Source organism: Ursus americanus, chromosome 21 (assembly GCF_024610735.1).
Source record: "Ursus americanus isolate L20-20 chromosome 21, mUrsAme1.1.p, whole genome shotgun sequence".
Lineage (NCBI taxonomy): Eukaryota > Metazoa > Chordata > Mammalia > Carnivora > Ursidae > Ursus > Ursus americanus.
Window position 1 is genome coordinate 44,524,639 of NC_142147.1, and position 20,895 is coordinate 44,545,533.

Sequence of the window (20,895 nt, forward strand, 5' to 3'; positions counted from 1 at the left end):
CCCCGAGAGGAGGGAGCGAGTGGGCGGGGCCGCGTGGCGTCAGCGCAAGATGGCGGCCTCGGCGGCGCTGTTCCTCCGCTTGCGGAGCGAGCTCCGGCTAGGCGCGCGGGGGCTGTGCGCGAGACTGGCGACGCCGCCCCCCCGGACCCCGGACCAGGTGAGCCGGACGGGGGTGGCCCTGAGTGCGGGGGCCCCTTCCTGGAGTTCCGGGAGGGCCGCCGCCGCGCGGGGGTTCTGGGACGCAGCACCTCGGGGTGCTGAATGGAACGACGCCCGCGTTTCGGGGTGCTTCCCTGCCTCCCGGGGTGGGCAACGCTTGCGCCCCCGAGCTAGATGCTGGGGGCTGAAGTGCGTCCTCTGAACGCCACTTCCTCTGGACCCCACGTGGGTGCCGGGGCAAGGGAGGTCACCTGTGTCCCGTCTCAGTGACCTCTCAGGTAATACTTGAGGGGGAGGGCCCGGGATGCTGGGGTCCCATTCTGGCCTTGGGGGTACTTTCCCCGCGGTGGTGGCGGTGATGATGAGGTAGATGTCCGGGCTTTTGATTCAACCTGCCTCCACGTTGACAGCCATTCTGACCTCACTTCGTGCCCTTACTTCCCCAGACAAGCGATTGCTCTATCCAGGCTCCCATCCCTTCCCCTCTATACCCCACTACCGTGAGCCCCGGGCATCCGGATGCCTTACCTACCCGTCCAGTCCCTTTTTGTGCTCTCCATTGCCTTGCTCCCGGCATCCCAGTGTCCAGCCAGGTTCCCTGATTTCATTTCCCTGCCCTACAGGATCCTGGGTACCCGGCCTATCTACTCTTGAACCCCTGGGATCCTGTGTCCGGATAGTCTACTTCTTGACTATTCTGAGAGACCCAGTCTTCTGGTTGCCCCTCCAGAGACACAACACCCTAAGGCTATGTGGGTGTCTGCTTCCTGGCTCCCGACCTTGATTCTTCTGCCAGCATACCGGAATCATCCTGACCTTTCTTACTTCTCTTTCGGCTAACCTACCTCCTCTCAATTGCAGGCTACTGAAATTGGAAGCCGCACAGGCACCAAGGCCCAGGCTCAGGGGCCACAGCAGCAGCGGGGCACAGAGGGTCCCAGCTACGCCAAAAAAGTCGCACTCTGGCTTGCTGGGCTGCTCGGGGCTGGTGGGACTGTGAGCGTCGTCTATATCTTCGGTGAGAGACATATGCCTTTTTCCCAATTTTGTTCCCTTGGCCCTCTCTTCTGCAGAACCTGCCCCCTGTTCCCCCTAAGGGTTTGGCCCATCTTCATTGCTGGCTCCTCCCTCAGTAAGGCAGCCAACTAGAACATCTACCTTGGAACTGGGAGACCTTTCTTTTTCCTCTACCCACTTTGCTCAAGGTTCCACTCTTAGTTGGTTGTGCACTAGGATCCAGAGAGTCATTTGGAAGAGGGAAAGAATGGGACGGAGAGGCCTGGACCAGCCTCCTAAGTTGCCTCTTCCTGCAGCACCCAAAACTCCAACCCTCCCCCTCGTCCCTTCCTCCTTCAGAGACTGAGGAGACCCTGCCCCAGTCCCTCTTCTCTTGGAAACCCAGGATCCTGACTACCAGCTCCCTCCTCTCTTGATCTTAGGAGACCATCCCTTTTCCTGCTTCCCTCATCCCCAGGAATCCAGGCCCCCTGCCTTCTTCCTTCCTCAAGACCAGGCCCCAATTTCTCTCATTCTTCCCTGTCTCCCTTACAGGAAACAACTCTGTGGATGAAACTGGTGCCAAGGTGAGGGGGAGAGAGACCCAGAGGCTTTGCCAGGGGTCCCATCCTGTGGGTCCTTTCCCCTTTGGTCTGCTGAGGCTCATTTCTGGTCTTGGGTGAGCCTTTCCTTCCCAGGGACCTTTGCGCTCCTCGAAGATTCCTTTTTTGGGTTTAATGGGGTTCTGCCTCTGCCATCCCAAACCCTATATTTTTGTCTCCACCTTCCAGATTCCCGATGAATTCGACAATGGTGAGTAAAAACAAGCACAGATTCTGAGGTTCCCCAAACCTCCCTATTCTGCTATTTATAGGGATGTTGACCTTCCCATCTGGTACCCCTCCCCCTTTCCATTGGTGGGTAGGGGAGTCAGCACCTGGATGGCTTTGGGGGGAGGGGCGTTACAAAGCCCCAGTCCTCTTCAGCCCTCTTCTATGGCCCAGGAGCAGATGGTCAGGGACAGATGGGGGAGGGGAGTCCACAGTAGGAGTGCTTGGAGAGAGGGGGCTGTCTGTCACCGGACACATGGCTTCCTGTCCCTTAGATCTGAGCGGCTACAGCCCTTAATCCCCTCCTCTTTATGACAGCCTCTTGTTCCCCCCCAAGTCCCTCACCCCATCAGGCTCCTCATTTCCAAAACAATGGAATTTCCAAATTTCCGAACAATCTCTTTCCTCCCTCCCCCTTTTAGTTAATCAGCTTTTGGTGGAGAGTTTCTGACAAATTGGATAGTAGAGAGTAGTTGTCAGTCCTGTCACACTTGGCCCTTCCCAGGAGAAAAATAAAATTGTTAGGTCCAGAAAGCCACCTGTTCATGCCGGGAAAGTTTGCAAATGCACATGTTAATACATTGGTTACTTAAGTTGGGCAGGTGGGTAAGTATAATCTTTTAACCGGGTAATCTTTCTGGTTCAGATAAATCAACATACTGATTTTAAATGGGGCAGGTAAACACGCAGGTTTCAAAAGTGTGTGTTTGCTAGCATAACTCGTTTCAGTGTTTCGGTTGTGAAGAGGCAGGCCCATCATAGATCGTGGCTTAACTAGACTAAGAGTACTGTAGTGAACTAGGCAGTCAGGTAAACTTCCTGCTTTCAGCTGGCTTCAGTAGAATCATTTAAAGCAGGACTTTTCAGCCTTGGCCCCCTCAGTACTTTGGAGCAGGCGGTGCGTTGCTGTGGGGGACGCCCTGTGCCTTGAAGGGCATTGAGCAGCATCGTGGGCCTCGGTCCCCGGGATGCCAGTATCTTGACAACCGCATGTGTCTTCACCGCCCAAGTTTCTCGAGAGATGGCAGACCAGATTGCTCTGAGTTGAGAACCGCTAGTTTATAAAGTATTTAAGTGTATGTATATAGTTAGTGTGGTTTAAACAGACTCGGCACGTTAGCTTGACACAGACAGACCCGGCAGCCTGGTGGTTCAGAATGGACGGAACACGCTGGCGTCATGTCAGCAGACTTCCGTGTATGTTGGTTTTGAGTGGGCAGACATATCAATGCCCCGTTTTATATCGGGGGGTGGGTGGGTGTAAGTATTCACATTAAAATGGGGCGAGTGAATAAACGTATTTACTCCTGCCCGGCGGTCATGTCCTTGCCTTCTGCCTTTGGACTTAGAAATGAGCTCGTTCAAACCAGGTGGGTCTGTAGACTTGTTTGTGTCTGGTAGGTAAATAAAGCCCTGGTTCGTCCGGGAGGTTGAGCAGTGGCTCATCTCAGAATCCCTCTGTGCCCTGGTGTCCTCCTAGATCCAATTCTGGTACAGCAGTTGCGCCGGACATACAAATATTTCAAAGACTATAGACAGGTGAGCAGGAGCCCCGAGCCCCATCCCCATCCCTCCGGCCCCAGCCTGTGCCTCCTCGTCTGAGCGCTCCCCGCTCCATCCCTCTCCCACAGATGATCATCGAGCCCACCAGTCCCTGCCTCCTCCCAGACCCTCTGCGGGAGCCGTACTACCAGCCGCCCTACACGCTGGTCTTGGAGCTCACCGGCGTCCTCTTGCACCCTGAGTGGTCGGTGTGTCCTGGGGAAGGCAGCGGGTTGGGGACACTAGATAGACATGGGTGGCCGGGTCGAGGTGATAGGGTTAGGACCAGAGACTCAGGAGCCAGCTCCGCTGTGATGTTGGGGAGGAGGCGTCGCTCTCGTTGCTTTTCCCACCCGGGAGACCGGCCACCCCGTAGCTGTCTGGGAGCGTGCCTGGGCGCGCGGTCCGTGCTACCGAGGAGTCAGCTGTTAGTCTGGGACCCAGACCCCCCAGACTCTGAGACCCTCAGTCACGGCCGTGTACTCCTGAGCCCCTTCCGCCCCGGAGCTACAAAGATGGGGGAGAGCACTCTCGTTCCGGGGATCCTCCAGGCTGGGGCTTTGTTCTGGGGGTTTCTGGGTCTTGGTGTTTCACTGTCCTCCTTGCCTCCCCAGCTGGCCACTGGCTGGAGGTTTAAGAAGCGTCCAGGCATCGAAACCTTATTCCAGCAGCTTGCCCCTTTGTATGAAATTGTCATCTTTACGTCTGAGACTGGCATGGTAAGGCCCCAGGACAGTGGAGGGATGGTCAGTGTGGCCCAAGAGCGGGAGGGTCAGGGCTCAGCCTGACCCTGTTCTCCCTCCCATCCTACCCCCAGACTGCATTCCCGCTCATCGACAGCGTGGACCCCCATGGCTTCATCTCCTACCGCCTGTTCCGGGATGCCACAAGATACATGGATGGGCACCATGTTAAGGTGCCATGTAGGGGGCCATGGGTGGTCCTCTGGGACTTGGGGGGCTGGCACTTCCTGAGGGAAAGAGGCCCCAGCTCTGACCCCAGCCTCAACCCTGCTTCTGCCCCAGGTCTGATTCTGGCAGGACTTCAGCCTGCCCCCTGCATGGGCTGGGCTTCTAGGTTCTTCTTCCTTCCCTGGTATCTGGGGATGGGAGCCAGGGTGGGGGTTCGGGGGATGGAGTCTCTCGAAAGAAGACAGTTGGGGGTAACGGAAGGATATGAGGTTTGGAAACTGTCTGCTGTCTGTCTGGAACCCAGTGTCTCTCTGGGACTGTGTAATTGTGGTAGCTTGTATGAGACTCTCGGCCTTGTTTGCACTCCCAGGACATTTCGTGTCTGAATCGGGACCCTGCCCGCGTAGTTGTTGTGGACTGCAAGAAGGAAGCTTTCCGCCTACAGCCCTACAATGGCGTCGCCCTGCGGCCCTGGGACGGCAACTCCGATGACAGGGTCTTGTTGGACCTGTCTGCCTTCCTTAAGAGTGAGGCTGACCCCTGACCTGGCCTCTGACCTTGGAGCCCTTGACTCTCAAGGAATGATAGATGCTTAAATCAGACCCCCCCGCCATGTAAAATTGGGTCCTTGAGGTGTGGGAGGTTCACGAGCATCTTGCCATCTTTAGAAGCTTCTGAGAATGTTTGGGGTGCTTTGGAATATTTAGGGAATACTTGGGGGATGTCCAGGGGAGCCCTTTTAGAGCGTTAAGAAATGTTTCAGGTAGCTCTGACCAGCCCCAGTGGCTGACCATCACCCTTGTGGGCCCTGCTCTCCTGTGGCCTTCCTGCCCGGCTGACCCCTGGCTCCTGTGCCCACAGCCATTGCACTGAACCGTGTGGAGGATGTCAGGACTGTGCTGGAGCATTATGCCCTGGAGGATGACCCACTGGAGGCCTTCAAACAGCGGCAGAGCCGGCTAGAGCAGGTGGGCCCCCCAGTCTGCAGGGGGATGGGGGGCATCACATCAGTGTCCGAGGCTCCCGGGAGAGGGGCCCTAGAGCAGCCTGTGTCTGCTGTGGCTGCAAGACCTCGAGCGAGGCCCTTGTCTTCCATGCAGTCTGTCCTGTAGGGTTCTTGTCAAGGGGAGGGGGTGGTCAATTCCGCAGCCTGCCCTGAGAATAGGAGGCAGGGAATGCCAAGCATGGGGCTTGGATGGTTTCGAGCAGATCTGGGGGCCCCGGTTTTGTGTGGACAGGAGGTTTGGGTCAGGTCTGGGGAGAGGGATTCCTGAACACTTGGACCCATGGGACTGGACAAGGAGTTCGGGTGGTCTCGGTGTGATCCTGGTAATTTAGAAGTGGAGCTAAGAACATGGATAAGTCTGGGAATGAGATCCTCAGGGGTCAGTCTAGACTGAAGTTGACCAGATTCTGGGTTGGGTGCCTGGAAGGAGGGCTGGAGCTCCTGAGTGCCGAAAGGATGAGTCCTGGAGATTGGGGCCTGGGATCCCCCAGCATCCAGATGGGGGTCATACGGCTGAGGGTTGGGCACTAGGGCCCAGGGAGTGCAATAGTGCAGTCTGATGAAGGGCCACAGGTCTCACCAGCATCCAGATTAGGGTAAATAGGGTCTGGGATAGGTTCCCAGGGTTCAGGGGAGGCGCCTCCTGGGATCTGGGGAAGGGGGTCATGACAGTACTGGGACTTAAGTCTGGGCTCCTGTGTCTGGGCTGGTGTTCCAGGGTCTTGGGGAAGGGGTCTGAGCCAGGCAGAGGTTTAAGGAAGGTGGCCCCTTGGATGAGGGAGCCTAGGAGGAGAATACCCAGCCCCAGCTGACCTTCCTCTGCCTCTCACCCCAGGAAGAACAGCAGCGCCTGGCTGAGCTCTCCAAATCCAGCAAGCAGAACCTCTTCTTTGGCTCTCTCACCAACCGCTTATGGCCTCGCTCCAAACAGCCCTGACCTCTGAGCCTCTTCAGACTCACTGCCTGGGTCCTGGGCCCCAGGCCCCAGTGCTCCCAGACCGTGGCTTGGACAGCCATATCCAATAAAGTCCATCCCAGATGCCACACTCCTGTGTCCGGAGAGTCTCCAGCTGGGGGCATTGGGGTGAGGTCTGGGACTCTTGGGTCATCGTCCCACGGCAGCCGATCGGCTATCGGGCACGGAGTAGGTTCTTTGGTGGACCAGGATTGGGTTTGAACCCTGGCCTGGGAATCGCAAACCCAGGTCCCTCTGGCTGCATCTTCTCGTGTGCCATGTGATCTCAGAAAGTGTGTCTCACTTTTTAGCCCCAGATTCCTCATCTCTGGAAAAGGGAAGAGAGGGCGGCGATGGGGGTCTGAGGGCCAGGTCCCTGCCGGGCTGCTGTGTACACACACCACACGTGGCCTCAGGGGCCTCTGATGGACCAGAGCTCCTCCCGGCTCGAGAGGGCGGCGGCTGCTCCCTCTGCCGGCTGTGGCCCTGTGGGAAGGTGCACCTGGAGTTGCTTATCAGCTTTTTCCATAGAAGCCTGAACTTGGGATTTTCATATTAAGTCTCCCGATTGGGAGATGTTGGCTTCTAACTGGGACAGGCAGACGGCGTGGCAGCACTGCGTGCTGGAACTTTCTGTGATGTTTATGCCATGTCCCGTGTCTGCACTGTCCGGTCCAGCCACCATGGTCTGACGGAGCCATGGAGTACGTGCAGTGTCAGGAGGGTAACAGGACTGGAGCTTCTGTTCGTATCATTTTAAGTAACTAGTTTAAGCAGCCACTCGTGGCTTGTCGCTCCTGCAGGGGCTGCCGCAGTTGCGTGCCATTCCAGTCTGGGTCCTGGACTGGCCACGTTCAAATCCCAGCTTTGCCACTTCCCACCTCATGTGGTCTCAGGCAGGTTACTTCGCCTCTCATGCCTCAGTTTCCCCATCTGTGAAGGTAACCGTACCTAGCTTGGAGGCTAGGCTGGAGGGCTGAGGGAGGTGCTCCACAGAGGCCCTCAGATGGTGGCTGTGGACCTTGGGCCAGGCATCTCTCTGCCTCTGCTTCCTCAGCTCACAAAGGGGTAATGGTAGGACCTGTCTTCCAGCAGCTGTGAGTAACAGGACAGCCCGTGCTCGGCGGTATGTAGATTCCCTTGGGCCCTCTTACCTGGTTCCCATACTGGCTCTTCACAGACTGAAGTATCCTGGACCCCCACCCCTGGCTGTCCCAGCCTCTCCTCCAGCTAGCACTTAGTGCTAGTACCAGTTAAATATTTTAAAAAGACATTCCCTGGTGTTTGTTACAATAATTAAAATGTAACTGTGTGGGCCAGATTGAATTTCTGGACTCTATCAGTTTTTTTTAAAGGCTCACCCGCATGTCTATAAAGAAGTGTTAAAATTTGCATACCCGCCCAGCCCCAAGGTGTACTATCTATAACCTGGGCTAGGTCTCAAGGGTCATGGTTTACTCATTCATAAGAGATTCGTAATAGTACTTCCCTCGTTCATTGACTGACTCATCAATATTTCCTAAGTGCTGACTGCCCAGCCTTGTTCTAAGCACTAGGGTGCATCAGTGAGCAAATTAGATAAAAAGCTCTCCCTGTTAAATAAAAAGCTCTCCCCTCATGGAGGAGGCAATGGTCAGATCTTTCTCGAGGTAATAAATGCATAAAGAAAAACATGGTATGGTAAGTAGACAGTGGTTTGGGGACTTGAGGTACTGATTTGGATTGGATGGAACAGTCAAGAAAGGTTTCTTGGAAGGGTATATCTGATAGATCACAAGGAAATGAGGAAAGCCATGGATATCTCTGTGTCAGGCATGCTTACCTCAGGGCCTCTGCACTTGCTGTTCCCCCTCTGTCAGGAATATTTTCCCAGGGTACATACCACTTCCCCTTCTTCCTCTCACCCTAGGTCTTTACTCAGATGTCACATCAGCATGGCCTGTGGGCCTAAGATCGGCTTGTAAGGAAAAGTCCTAAATAGCCAAAGAGACTCATGAAAATCTTTTAAAGTATACCTCTCACCTGTCACACAGACGTGACAGAATTCACCTGAAACATTATCATGTCTGGCACAAACCTTTAATAAAGCCTGGCTGTTTTTACGATCTTTAAAATGTTTGAGATATTTCAGACCTGGAATTTGTTACCTTCCCAAGTTAGTATTTAGGGCAGGATTTTGCCTTCTCCCACAGCCTGTTCTAAAGACTGTCCAAATTCCATTGGAATGTCTCCTGTGATGGGAAGCTCACTCCACCTACCCCAGTACAGGGCCAAACTTGCCTCCCAGTAGTTGGTCCACGAGGTTTGGCCCTTTGCTTTGGGCTACAGGGCCAGTTTGAGTAGCGGGATATGGAGGGGGGCCTCAAATGTCAGCCTTAGAGTCTTGGGGTGTATTTTCTTTCTTTTTTTTTTTTCAAGTAGGCTCCACTCTGGGTTTGAACTCACGACCTGAGATCAAGGCCTGAGCTGAAATCAGGAGTCACTTAACCGCCTGAGCCACTGAGGAGCCCCTCGTAGTATATTTTGAAGGCACTGGGGAGCCATGCTCAAGTCTGCTGGAGAAGGACACAGTCAGATTTGTGCTTAGACCCCGTAGGCCAAGGTGGTTCTGGCTGGGAGAGAGGAATCAGGGCTGTGGGACTCAGAGGAGGTGCATGGCCACCTTGGTGAATGTTAGGGAAGTACAGGCAGGAGGCGCACCCTGCTGAGAACGGAATTCAATAGAGGAGGGAGTGGAGAGGACAGAGTAGAGGGGAGACCTGTGCGAAGGAGCCTGGGGTGTCCGCACAGTGGCCCTGGCCCTCCCGTGCTCAAAAGCCTTCCATGACTCCAGTCCTCAGGATTAAGTGGAAACTTTTTTTTTTTTAAGGTTTTATTTTTGGGGCGTCTGGGTGCGCAGTCGGTTGACCGATGACAGACCCTTGACTTCGGCTCAAGTCATGATCCCCGGGTCGTGGGGTGGAGCGCCACATCCGGCTCCAAGCTCAGTGGGGAGTCTGCTTCTCTCCCTCTCCCTCTGCTCCTCCCCGCTCTCGCGTTCTCTAAAATAAATAAACCTTGAAAAAAAAATCTTATTAAGTAACCTCTACACCCAATGTGGGGCTTGAACCCACAACGCCGAGATCAAGAGTCGCTCGCCCCACCGACGGAGCCAGCCGGCGCCCGTAAGAGGAAATCCTTTAACTGAACTCTCTCCATTAAAAATTGCTGCGCGCTGGTGTGTGCCCGGGTCTGCCGGGCTATGCTTTACGGATCATCCTATCTTCTCTAAATACAGCCAAGCTGTATTCCCCCTGTACTAATTAGCCTCTAAGTATGACAACGTTTGGGGGGGGGGCGCGGGGGGTTTACGTCACCTGCGTGAGGGCTTCACTCAGCACCTGGCCCCGAGCGACTGTGACCAGAGGCCGGAGCATCTGCTCCTCACCCGGCTTTCCTTGCTGTGGTCCGGGAATACTTAGGGGCTTCTGGACGGCCCGGGGGTGTCCCCTCCCCCCACCGTGAGGGAGCGGGGGGCCCCTGATCTGTGAAGACGGAATTTCCTGCCCATTTGCTCCTCACACCTTCCGGAGGCCAAACGGGCAGCCCAGCTGCGGCCCGAAGGGGGAGGGGTGCGGCCGTCCGGCAGATGGCGGCATTTACATACAGCTGGGGCCCTCGCAGGCGGGGGCGCCTCGGCCCGGCGGCTGTGCCTCCGCGACGCGGGGTCTGCAAGGGTGGCTTTGTCTTCGGGAGGAGAGCACACACGCTGCGCATGTACACACATACACACAGGTCCACAAAGAACCCCGGATCTTCATCGTACCCACACATGGCTGCACCCGTGGACTTCCCACACCTCATGTCTTTCACGCGCGGACGCTCGGTTATTCACAGCTGACACAGACCCTGCCACACACACGCACGGCCACCTAGAGCTACCTGCACGGACCACAAAGTGAGAGGTTCCTGTGACTCCACACCGTGGGCCAGGATCTCATATTTACTGCACGGAGAAGCATCCACAACGGCCGCGCACTCCCCCAAAGTCACACAGTCCTGAAGTCAAGTACACCTCTGTTCTTCTGTGCAGGTGCACACCCGTACACACACAACCACAGAATCTCAGAATTACTTACAACCTCACAAACAGTCTTAACCATACACAATTCGAGGCACACGTGGAGCCACACCGTCTCAGGCACACACTCACCAAGTCCCGCACAGCCTCCAGTCAGTAGCTCTTGCTCACACCACACGCACGCACAGAATCTTAAAATCATATGCAACCTCACACACTGGCTTAACCCCCTAACCCCACCCTGTCCTCGGTCACACACCAAGTCGTGCCCAAACCACACCCAGGACCGCACACCCACTACATTGCCGGTGCCCACACCCCAATTCACGGTTACTCCGGCAAGCTCCCCTTCCCCTGCGACCTCCCCCCAGGGTCTCCCGGAGCCGGGCGGCTGCCTGAAGGGGCGGAGCCGTCCCCTCGGATATAAGGCTCGGGAGCCCGCAGCTGCGGCTCCCAGCGCCCCCCGAAAGACCATGGTCAGCCCGCAGATGCCCCAGCTCCTGCCCCGGACGGTGATCCTGGCGCTCATTTTCCTTCCCCAGGTCAGAGCAGGAGTGGAAAGGGAGGAATGAGAAGGCGTACGACCCAGGGGGCTTGGGGAGGGGGCGCGGGGCGGACGGGACGCCTGGGCCCCCACGCCTCCTCACCCTGCGCCCCTTTCTGGCCCCAGGCACGGCCGGCAGGCGTCTTCGAGCTGCAGATCCACTCTTTCGGGCCAGGACCAGGCCCGGGGGCCCCGCGGTCCCCCTGCGGTGCGCAGGGCCCGTGCCGCCTCTTCTTTAGGGTCTGCCTGAGGCCAGGGGTCTCCGAGGAGGCCGCCGAGTCTCCGTGCGCCCTGGGCGCGGCGCTGAGCGCGCGCGGACCTGTCTACACCCAGCAGCCCGAAGCGCCAGCGCCTAACCTGCCGCTGCCGGAGGGCTTCATGCGCGTGCCCTTCCGGGAAGCCTGGCCGGTGAGAACCCCGTGCTGGGAGGCATTACCCAAACCTCTACGGCCTTCTGCCCTCCAACTTCCAAGACCCCAACCTTGCCCTCTGGGGACCCCAAATTCCCAGACCAGTAACTATCATCCAGAATCCCACATTCTTAGACGCTGTGGGCTACCCACAGGGTACTCCAAATTTCTGAATCCCACTTCTTCTTTAGGCATCCCAAATGTTCTGGCGCCCACCCTGCATGCTTGGGACCCCAAATTCCCGGAACCTCAAACTCACCCTCTGTAAATTCTAAATTCACAGAACCCTACCTCTGTTCCTTGGGGATCCCTAAACACTGGAATCTTTATCTTCAGATCTCCCTGCATTTAGGGACCTTCCCACACCCTGTCTTTGGAACCCCAGTCTCCTCTCACCTTATCCCTTCTCAGATCTTCCAGTTGGGGCCTGTATTCATGACTTTTACCTCCAAAATCCTATCTCCTATCCCATAACCCCAAAAGCAGACAGGCGAACAGACCTGTACTTGAATTCTAGACCCCTGTCCTTTTGTGCAAGGTGGCTTTTCCTGTTGCAGCCTCTGTTTCCCCATCTGTAAAATGGGGTCATCATGGTACCTCACAAGGGTCCCTCTTGAGGGATTCGACCAGGTATCTCCAGTCTAGTGTTCACCCACAGGAAGTGCTCAATAAAGAAGGCCCAAACTGTCATTCCTTCCCTGGTCCAGCCCCTCTGGGAATTGTCCCTTGTCTGCCTGGTCCCTGGAATGACACCACCCCTAAAGCCTGGCCTTCACCAAGTACCCACCCTGACCACTGTCTTCCATTCTTTCCTCTCCTTCCTCCACCGAACCAGGGCACCTTCTCTCTCATCATCGAAACCTGGAGAGAGGAGTTAGAACAGATTGGAGGTGAGTGTCTTCAATCAACAGACTAAAGTGCAAAGTGTGGGGGCCCCAGGGAGGTGGGGCCCCATGTAAGGTCCAGGAGAGTGACATGGGGCTGTCTGTAGGGTGGAGCGTTCACGGGGTCGCCTGCCCGTGATGTCCTCACAGCTCCTGGAGTGCAGTTCTGGGTGTTGTAGTCCCAGGGCTCTTGGCAGGTCGGTGTAGACTTGTCCTCATGCTGGGTGTAGGAGTCTATGGCCTGATACCAGCTGCAGTACGATCTTACTATCTTGGAATTGAAGCCACCAGAGCAGGAGGATATAGCCTCTCACAGTTCTGCACTACCACCATCGGAGTTTGAGAAGCTGGGGTTGTAGGAGTTACTTCCGGTTCTTCTAGTCAAAGCTCTGTCATGGCGTCCACATAGAGGTCCCAGGAGCCCTATGGGATGTCCCAGGTTCATCAGAGAGAATATTGAGCAAATTGAGGGAGATGGTGTGATTTATTCTTAATTGGAGGCGATTTTGGAGCCATGTAAGGCCCACAGTGTTAGGGGGTGGGGGTGGTTCTGTCACCACTTAGATATAGAAAGTTCCTGTGTCTCATTGTGGGGGTGTGACAGCTTTGCTGGGCAGAAAATGTCACTCTCTCTCTCTGTATCCTGAGGCTTCAGGCAATGAGGATAATTTATGGTCTAGTAATTGGGGTCTCTGTCACCATTTTTATATAGGAAGATCCTGAGGCACAGTTTCGGGGTGTTTTGACCTCATTTCGAAAGACCTGTGTTGCCCCTTGGCCGTATAGACATATCAAATGGCACAGGGTGTTAGAGGGTTCATTACTGCTCTAATATACAAAGATTCTGGGTCAAGATATGGGGGTATTTCGGCTTCTGTGGGCAGACTGTTATCATCGCGATGGTCATAGGATACAAATGGAACGGCGACATCATTATAGGAGTTTACAGCCTTGCTAAGGGGGTAACCGCTATTCTCAGGGCTCGAAAAGGGGTGTTTGGGCCTCGCTAAGAGCGGCAGGGAGAGCGCAAGCTCCATCTGTATCGCAGAGTGAGTCGCACCCCAGCACCGCTGCTTTCTCCCCGCAGGGCCCGCCTGGAGCCTGCTGGCGCGCGTGGCCGGCCGGCGCCGCCTGGCGGCCGGGGGCCCGTGGGCCCGGGATGTGCAGCGCGCAGGCGCCTGGGAACTGCGCTTCTCTTACCGCGCGCGCTGCGAGCCGCCCGCCGTCGGGGCCGCGTGCGCGCGCCTCTGCCGCTCGCGCAGCGCACCCTCGCGGTGCGGTTCGGGACTGCGTCCCTGCGCGCCGGCGGAGGACGAGTGCGAGGCAGCACGTGAGTCCTGCATTCCACCCCATCCCATCTCCGGCCCTTCCCCAGCTGCACTCACGCCCCCCAGGCCCCTTTCACAACCCGATTACCCTCTTCAGGGAACTGGGGACTCGAGAGCTCTTCCCGGGGGCCGCAGACACCCCTCTCCAGGAAACGAGGGAAGGCTGCTGACCGCTGGCCAAGTACCCCAGGCTCCGCTCCAGACTCCCTGAGGAGGTCCTCAGCCCCCTTCCATGATCCAGCTACCACCCGTGGGGAAACTGAGGACCCTGGACTTCTCTCCAGTTCTGTCTGGGGCACTCCAGCCCTCTTCCTTCTTCCTAGCACTTTTCTCTTCCCTAATAGGCACCCCATACCCTTTTCCCATGCTGGTATCACCCCCGCCTTCCTCCTCTAAAGCATGCGCACACCCCTTTCCAGAGGCTAGGACCCTCCAAACTCTTATAATGCTGGGGCTCTTCCTATCCCCGCCCAGGAGCTTTGAAAACTCCTCGCAGTTTCCCACAACCCCCCTCACCAAGCGATACTTTATCCTCCCTCCCTGCAACTGCAGGCCAGGTATCATTGCTTTCTAAATCTCGGATCCTGGACCTCCATTATGGGGACCCCCAGACTCCTCCCCAGACTTCTGAATCCCACTGAAGCCCCTAGGACTCCCAGGCTTATCCAGATTCTCCCAGACTCGCGCTAATCCAAGACCCTCCCTTTCCCCCCTGAAAGACCCGGGGCCCCTCCCCAAGCCCAGGCCCTTCTCTCATTCTGCTCTCTCCAAGCTCAGACGCTGGAGGCCCCACTCCATTCTCCTTCTAAGAGCACAGAGTCTGGAGCTCAATGGCCTGGGTTCACAACCTCGATCTGCCACTTCTTATGTGCCTCTGTGGGCCTCAGCTTCCCTATCCGGAAACTGAGGGTCACAATACCATCTGGCTCAGAGGGTTGTCCGTCACAAGGATCAAACAAGGTGGTGCATAGAAAGCGCTCAGAAATTTCTCTGCTTCCTCTCCTCCTGAGCCTGCCCTCATCAACATTATTCTTCCCTCTGCCTCGCCTTCCCCCATAGCGGCGTGTCTAGCGGGCTGCAGTCCTGACCACGGCTTCTGTGAGCAGCCCAATGAGTGTCGATGCCTAGAGGGCTGGACTGGGCCCCTCTGCACCATCCCTGTGTCCAGCAGCTGCCTCACCCCCAGGGGCCCATCCTCCGCCACCACTGGATGCCTTGTACCCAGGCCTGGGCCCTGCGACGGGAACCCGTGCGCCAACGGCGGCAGCTGCAGCGTCAGTATAGCTCCTCCTACCTCGTCCTGACGGAGTTCCCCGCGCCCCCTGTCGGCGGCTCCTTGAGATCACAACCTGGGGAGGGTGGGGAGGAGGGATTGGGTAGCCGTCAGGGGAGGGCTTCCCCGAGGTGCCCAGCCTTCATCTGGGGCTTTGAAGGAGGATTGGGGAAAGCGATTGGGAAGAGCCCATAGACCAGGTGAGCGGCCTGGGGTCAGCAAAGGAGTGGCGGTGGGAATGAGCCTGGTGTGTACCGGGATAAAGTGGAGCCCAGCGTGGGCCACCTGGACACTGCCACCAAGGGACATGAGAAACAGGGGTCAGGTGAGGGGGCGGGCCTCAGAAGGGGAGATCCAGAGGAGGCTTCATGGAGGAGGTGGGCTTAGGGCTAGGACCCAGAGGCAGGATTCGGCTACGTGGACAGAAGCGGGGAGGGCAGACCAGGCTGGCAGCCTGTGTAGGCAAAGGTGGAGAGGTGGGAATGGGGTCCCCCTGAGCCTCCAGAGCTTCCCCTGCAGAAACATGGAGTGCAGCGATGGGTTGTTTCAGGGGACGCCGCAGGTGCGGCCCCCGAAGACTGGGAGGTAGGCCCGGGCAAGCAGCAGCCCTCCAGGGTCAAGACAGGAGGGGAAAGGGGATTTTGCTCCCAGGAGACCCCATTCTGAAGTCCTCTTGCGGCCGCCCAGGAGACCCCGGGATCCTTCGAATGCGCCTGCCCCCGCGGGTTCTACGGATTGCGGTGTGAGGTGAGCGGGGTGACCTGTGCGGATGGACCCTGCTTCAATGGCGGCTTGTGTGTGGGAGGCGCAGACCCTGACTCTGCCTACGTCTGCCACTGCCCGCCCGGGTTTCAAGGCTCCAACTGTGAGAAGAGAGTGGACCGGTGCAGCCTGAAGCCGTGCCGGAACGGTGAGGGATGGGGGTGGGGTGCGGGGGTGCCTGCGTGGTCTGTGGGCAAAAGCGGGGCTTGCCTCAGACAGTCTGGGTGGGAATCCTGGCTGTCTCTACCCTCTGGCCTGGGAAAGTGACCCTCCCCCTCTGCCCAACGTGGTTTTTGTTTTTTTTATTTTTTTGGTTTTTTTAAAGATTTATTTATTTGAGAGAGGAAGGGAATAAAAGCAGGGAAGGGGGGAGAGGCAGAAAGAGAGGGAGAAGCAGACTCCCTGCTGAGCGGGGAGCCAGAGGTATGGCTGGATTCCCAGGACCCCGGGCTCATGACCTGAGCCAAAGGCCGACACCCAACTGACTGAGCCACCCAGGCACTCCTGCCCAGCCTGTTCTGGGCGAGGTGGTATTTCTATCTCAAAAATATTTGAGTAAGGGGTACCTGGCTGGCTTGGTTGCTAGAGCTTGGAACTCTTGATCTCGAGGGTGTAAGTTCGAGCCCCATGTTGGGTGTAGAGATTACTTTAAAAATCTATATTTGTGTATCTACAGTGTTCCAGGTCCTGTTCTAGGCACTAGGGATACAGCAGGGAATGAAATAGACAAAAAACCCTGCCCTCATAGAGCTGGCGGAGCAGATGGACAATAAACAAGATAAATAAGTAAATTATATGGAAAGTTAGATGGTGATAAAAACTAAGAAGAAAAGGCACCTAGGTGGCTCAATTGGTTGAGCGGAGGAGTCTTGGCTTCGGCTCAGATCGTGTCATGAGATCGAGGCCCGCGTGGAGCCCGCATCGAGGCCACATTGGGCTCCGTGCTGAGCGTGGGGTCTGCTTGTCCCTCTCCCTCTGGTCCTCACCCTGCTCACACTCCCTCTCTCAAATAAATAAACAAAATCTCAAAACAAAACAAAACAAAAACTAAAGAAAAATAAACCCAAAGGGGGATGGGGAGTGTGTACGGGGTAGAGGGTTGACATTTTAACCAAAGTGGTTAGGGAAAACCTGGCTGAAGTGTAGTGAAGGAGGGAGCCATATGGGGATATAGGGGGGAAAGTTATGTTCCAGGGAGCAGGACTAGCAGGTGCAAAGACCCTGAGGTCAGAATGTGCCTGCCCTGCTGAGGATCACAGGGAAACAGGTATGGATGGAGCAGAGTGAGTGCAGGGAGAGTGGTGAGAGATGAGGTCAGGGAGGTGACCGAGACAGATTGCATGGGCCTTCACGGGCTATGAGGAAGATTGTGGTTTTACCACAAGGGAGATGGAGCCACAGGAATGTTCTGAGTAGCAGAGAGATCTGACCTGACATAGTTGTTACAAGGTTAAATAAGACCATGAATGTAAAGGGCTCAGCACATTTTCCCCCAATATTTTATTTATTTGAGAGAGAGAGACTACTAGAGAGAGAGAGAGAGCAAGCATGAGTGAGGGTCAGAGGGAGAAGCAGGCTCCCCACTGAGCAGAGAGCCCAATGTAGGGCTAGATCCCAGGACCCTGGGATCATGCATGACCTGAGCTGAAGGCACACACTTAACCTACTGAGCCACCCAGATGCCCATGCGCATTCTTATAATAATACTAATTCTCTCCAAAACACTGAGTGTTCACTCTGGGCTGAGTGGTATTAGGGACACAGCAGTGACTAAGACAGCTCTGGGCCCCACCACCAGGGAGGGTACCAGCCGAGGGGGGAAGACACACTTGTCCTCGGAGCCCAGAGTTGTTAGGGTTGTGATGGGGGAGCGCAGGGTTGGGATGGAGAGAGTCAGGGAAGACTTCCTGGAGGAGGGAACATCTGAGCAGAGACCCGAAGGCTGAACTTGGGGAGCGACAAAGTGAAAAGAATGGGAGGAAAGGAGGAAGGGAAAAGGGAAGGGGCATCCCAGGCAGAAGGCACGGGCAAAGGCCAGCTGGTTCAAACATGTTATGGTACTACTAACTGAATGTGGTTGAAGCCGAGAGAAAAAAGGAGATACAGAGCGCCAAGGAGGTGAGGCTGACTCAAACCAAGACTTCAATGGGGAGGAAAAGAAGCGGGCCTGCTTTCCAGGCGAACTTCCCAGAGGCTGGCCCTAGGGTTAGATGGAGACAGCGGGGACCCAGAGGGAAGGGCGGGCAGGATTACAGAGCGGAGGAGCGGGCGCGCGGACAGGCTCGGGGACCCGCGGCCCGGGCCACGCCCCTGACGCCCCTTCCCCACAGGCGGGCTCTGCCTGGACCTGGGCCACGCCCTGCGCTGCCGCTGCCGCGCCGGCTTCGCGGGGCCGCGCTGCGAGCACGACCTGGATGACTGCACCGGCCGCGCCTGCGCCAACGGCGGCACTTGCCTGGAGGGCGGCGGCGCGCGCCGCTGCTCCTGCGCGCTGGGCTTCGGCGGCCGCGACTGCCGCGAGCGCGCCGACCCGTGCGCCGCGCGCCCCTGCGCCCACGGCGGCCGCTGCTACGCCCACTTCTCCGGCCTCGTCTGCGCCTGCGCGCCCGGCTACATGGGCGCGCGCTGCGAGTTTCCGGTGCACCCCGACGGCGCGGACCACGGCGCAGGTGCATTGCCTGCGGCGCTGCCGGGCCTGAGGCAGGGGGATCCTCAGCGCTTCCTTTTGCCTCCGGCTTTGGGACTGCTGGTGGCCGCGGGCTTGGCCGGCGCTGCGCTCTTGCTGGTCCACGTGCGGCGCCGTGGCCCTGGCCAGGATACCGGGTCTCGCCTGCTGGCGGGGACCCCGGAGCCTACGGTGCACGCGCTCCCAGATGCACTCAACAACAGGAGAGCGCAGGAGGGTTCGGAGGATGGGCCGAGGTGAGGAGCCGCAGACGTTTGCCCTGTCTCTCCTGGCTGCTTTCGTCCATCTCCATAGTGCGGTTGGCCTGATTCCCCGGTAGACATTCCTGATTGGTCCCTTTCTCTTATCTGCTCCCGGCCTTTTCTGATTGGGTCGTACCACAGCTCCCCTAGTTGGCTTTTGGTTCTCTCCATGGTGGGTGGGGAAAAAAATCTGATAATTGGAAGGGTCTGGATCTTCTTCTTTTCCTCCCGCAGCCAGCCAGTGGATTGGAATCACCCTGAAGATGGAGACTCTCGTGCGATTTACGTCATATCTGCTCCTTCCATCTATGCCCGAGAGGTAGCTACACCCCCTCCCTGCTCCGCACACATCGGGCACGCTGGGTGGAGGCAACCCCTGCATTTCCTGTAGCCTTCCTTTACTCTATCTGTAAAATGAGGAGGGTAGGGACTCCGGTCGGTCCTTAAGCCACCTTTCGATTATGGCTTCATTTAGTTCTGTCTTGCAGCCCTCTTTGCTGTCGTTTGGAGCTATTTGCCATCTTGTTTTTGGAAGGCCTAATGGCCTTCATGAGGTCACGTGGGGAGCCCGCCCCAGCCGGAGCTTCACTGTTTTCCACTCCCTGGGGAGAGGGAGAGGAGGCAGAGGGGCAGCCCTTTCTAATGCCTCCTACTCATTTCATTTCTAGGCTTGACCTACCCCTTCTCCATCAGCGCCTGGAGACAGAACCTGGATATTTTTATATTTGCTTGGTGGTCCCCAATCTCTGCCTCAGACACTTTGGAGCTGGAGGGGGTGGCTGCGAGAATTTTACCTTTGGGGGTTGTACATAATGGTTATTTAAATCCTATTTTTTTCTCTCCATCTCTCCAGAGACCTCTATAAAGACTCTTATTTGGATCAGCTTTGACTCATTGGGCTAAGTGCTTTGTACTTAGTGTTGGGACTGGGGGGAGAGTTGTTGTCTCCTGAGAAAAATAATAGGACTCTGCTGGAGGGATCAGAAACCACTCAAAGTGGCTTAAATAAGAAGGAGAATTTATTAGTTCATAAAAGTGAACACATCTTGTGGTGGGTGTAGCTTCAGCAGGGCTGATTCAGGGACCGGGTGCCTTCAATATCTTTTCACCCAGTTGTGTCTGGGAATGACTTCATTTGTAAGCGGGGCTTTCACTGGCTCCGACTTGTCACATGGTCTTGCCTGGCCCAGCCACCAGGAGGACTGGCTTATTCTGTCAGCCTGTCCAAATCAAGGGGAGCATGTGGGTAAAGCAGTGTTTCTGTCTACCCCAAATCTGGGTTTGTTCCTACACATGAATATTGTATCGGGCTGGCAAGCCAACCGTTACAGAACAGAAACTCAAGAAATTTGAAGAGTTAATTGGCTTTATTAAGCGATTCATGAATTGGGTAGCGTCCTGTCTGGTGAGTAGAGGGGAGCTCCTCAGAGTTCTACAAAACTGGAAGGTTTTTATAGGAAGGAGGGTGGGGCAAGAAAGTTAGCAAATGAAAAGAAAGCATTGTTCCAGGCAAGGGCACCTCCTAGTAGGGGAAGGGTAGGGAGTCTTATTGGGGAATTAGCCCATCTTCCTTTTGGGGGTGGGCAGGGTCCATGTTACAGATTACCTTACTGGTGCTGAGCAGAGAATTCCTGACTGGCCTGTTAAGACGTACATTTTCGGTCGAAGTTGAAACTGCAATTAAATTAGGTATTAAACCCCAGTTTGGTGACTTAGCCTAAGTGACGCCATTTTGAGCCTGTACTTTTTTTTTTTTGTTTGTTTTACCTATTTATTTGTGAGAGCGCGCATGCACAAGCAGGGGGAGAGGGAGAAGCAGACTCCCCCCTGAGCTGGGAACCTGACGTGGGGCTTGATCCCGGGACCTGGAGATCATGACCTGAGCCGAAGGCACTCAACCATCTGAGCCACCCAGGCGCCCCTAAAGATTTATTATTTTTTTTTTAAGATTTTATTTTTAAGTAATCTCTACACCCAACATGAGGCTGGAACTCACAGCCCGCAGAGCAAGAGTCTCACGCTCCACCGACTGAGCCGGCCAGGCAGCCTAAGCTGTGCTTTCTTTTTAACACAATAGAACCAGTCAGTGAGAGTGGAAAGGATCCATTGCACAGAAGAGAAAGTTGAGGCTCAGAGTGTTTGAAGTAACTGCTGCAAAGACAGCAAGTGAGTGTGGGGTTTGGGGTGCAGTCGTCCTGCACGATGCCTTCATGCTAAAGAGCTTGTAGGATTTTTGTGGACCTGTATTGTGCTTCCTTGTGTCTAAAAACCAAAATGCAGCTGTGCTGGCTGCCTGCAACACTCTGA

At 56.1% G+C, this 20,895-nt stretch overlaps 2 protein-coding genes across 2 annotated transcripts; both read left to right on the top strand.

The window, feature by feature from the left end:
• On the top strand, positions 1–6,490 carry TIMM50 (translocase of inner mitochondrial membrane 50). Its single transcript, XM_045785479.2, has 11 exons — positions 1–157; positions 1,021–1,177; positions 1,711–1,742; positions 1,947–1,968; positions 3,466–3,524; positions 3,617–3,736; positions 4,142–4,246; positions 4,345–4,443; positions 4,809–4,965; positions 5,300–5,406; positions 6,280–6,490. The coding sequence occupies exons 1-11, from the start codon at positions 50–52 to the stop codon at positions 6,379–6,381; spliced, it is 1,068 nt and encodes a 355-aa protein (XP_045641435.1). The 5' UTR covers positions 1–49; the 3' UTR covers positions 6,382–6,490.
• Positions 6,491–10,932: 4,442 nt separating this feature from the next.
• Positions 10,933–19,471, top strand: DLL3 (delta like canonical Notch ligand 3). Its single transcript, XM_045786521.2, has 9 exons — positions 10,933–11,001; positions 11,130–11,411; positions 12,249–12,303; positions 13,385–13,627; positions 14,685–14,899; positions 15,586–15,808; positions 17,991–18,582; positions 18,823–18,907; positions 19,257–19,471. Exons 1-9 carry the CDS (start codon positions 10,933–10,935, stop codon positions 19,260–19,262), a joined length of 1,770 nt encoding a protein of 589 aa, XP_045642477.2. The 3' UTR covers positions 19,263–19,471.
• Positions 19,472–20,895: the final 1,424 nt, after the last annotated feature.

What these genes read in the sequence shown, in the direction of transcription:
- DLL3 (XM_045786521.2), top strand. Translation starts at nt 10,933, where the DNA reads ATGGTCAGCCCGCAGATGCCCCAGCTCCTGCCCCGGACGGTGATCCTG. An exon ending in GGAGTTAGAACAGATTGGAG is followed by an intron (nt 12,304 to 13,384) that starts GTGAGTGTCTTC and finishes TTCTCCCCGCAG; the next exon opens with GGCCCGCCTGGAGCCTGCTG. An exon ending in GGTTCGGAGGATGGGCCGAG is followed by an intron (nt 18,583 to 18,822) that starts GTGAGGAGCCGC and finishes TTCCTCCCGCAG; the next exon opens with CCAGCCAGTGGATTGGAATC.
- TIMM50 (XM_045785479.2), top strand. Translation starts at nt 50, where the DNA reads ATGGCGGCCTCGGCGGCGCTGTTCCTCCGCTTGCGGAGCGAGCTCCGG. An exon ending in CCCCCCGGACCCCGGACCAG is followed by an intron (nt 158 to 1,020) that starts GTGAGCCGGACG and finishes TCTCAATTGCAG; the next exon opens with GCTACTGAAATTGGAAGCCG. An exon ending in GGCAGAGCCGGCTAGAGCAG is followed by an intron (nt 5,407 to 6,279) that starts GTGGGCCCCCCA and finishes CTCTCACCCCAG; the next exon opens with GAAGAACAGCAGCGCCTGGC.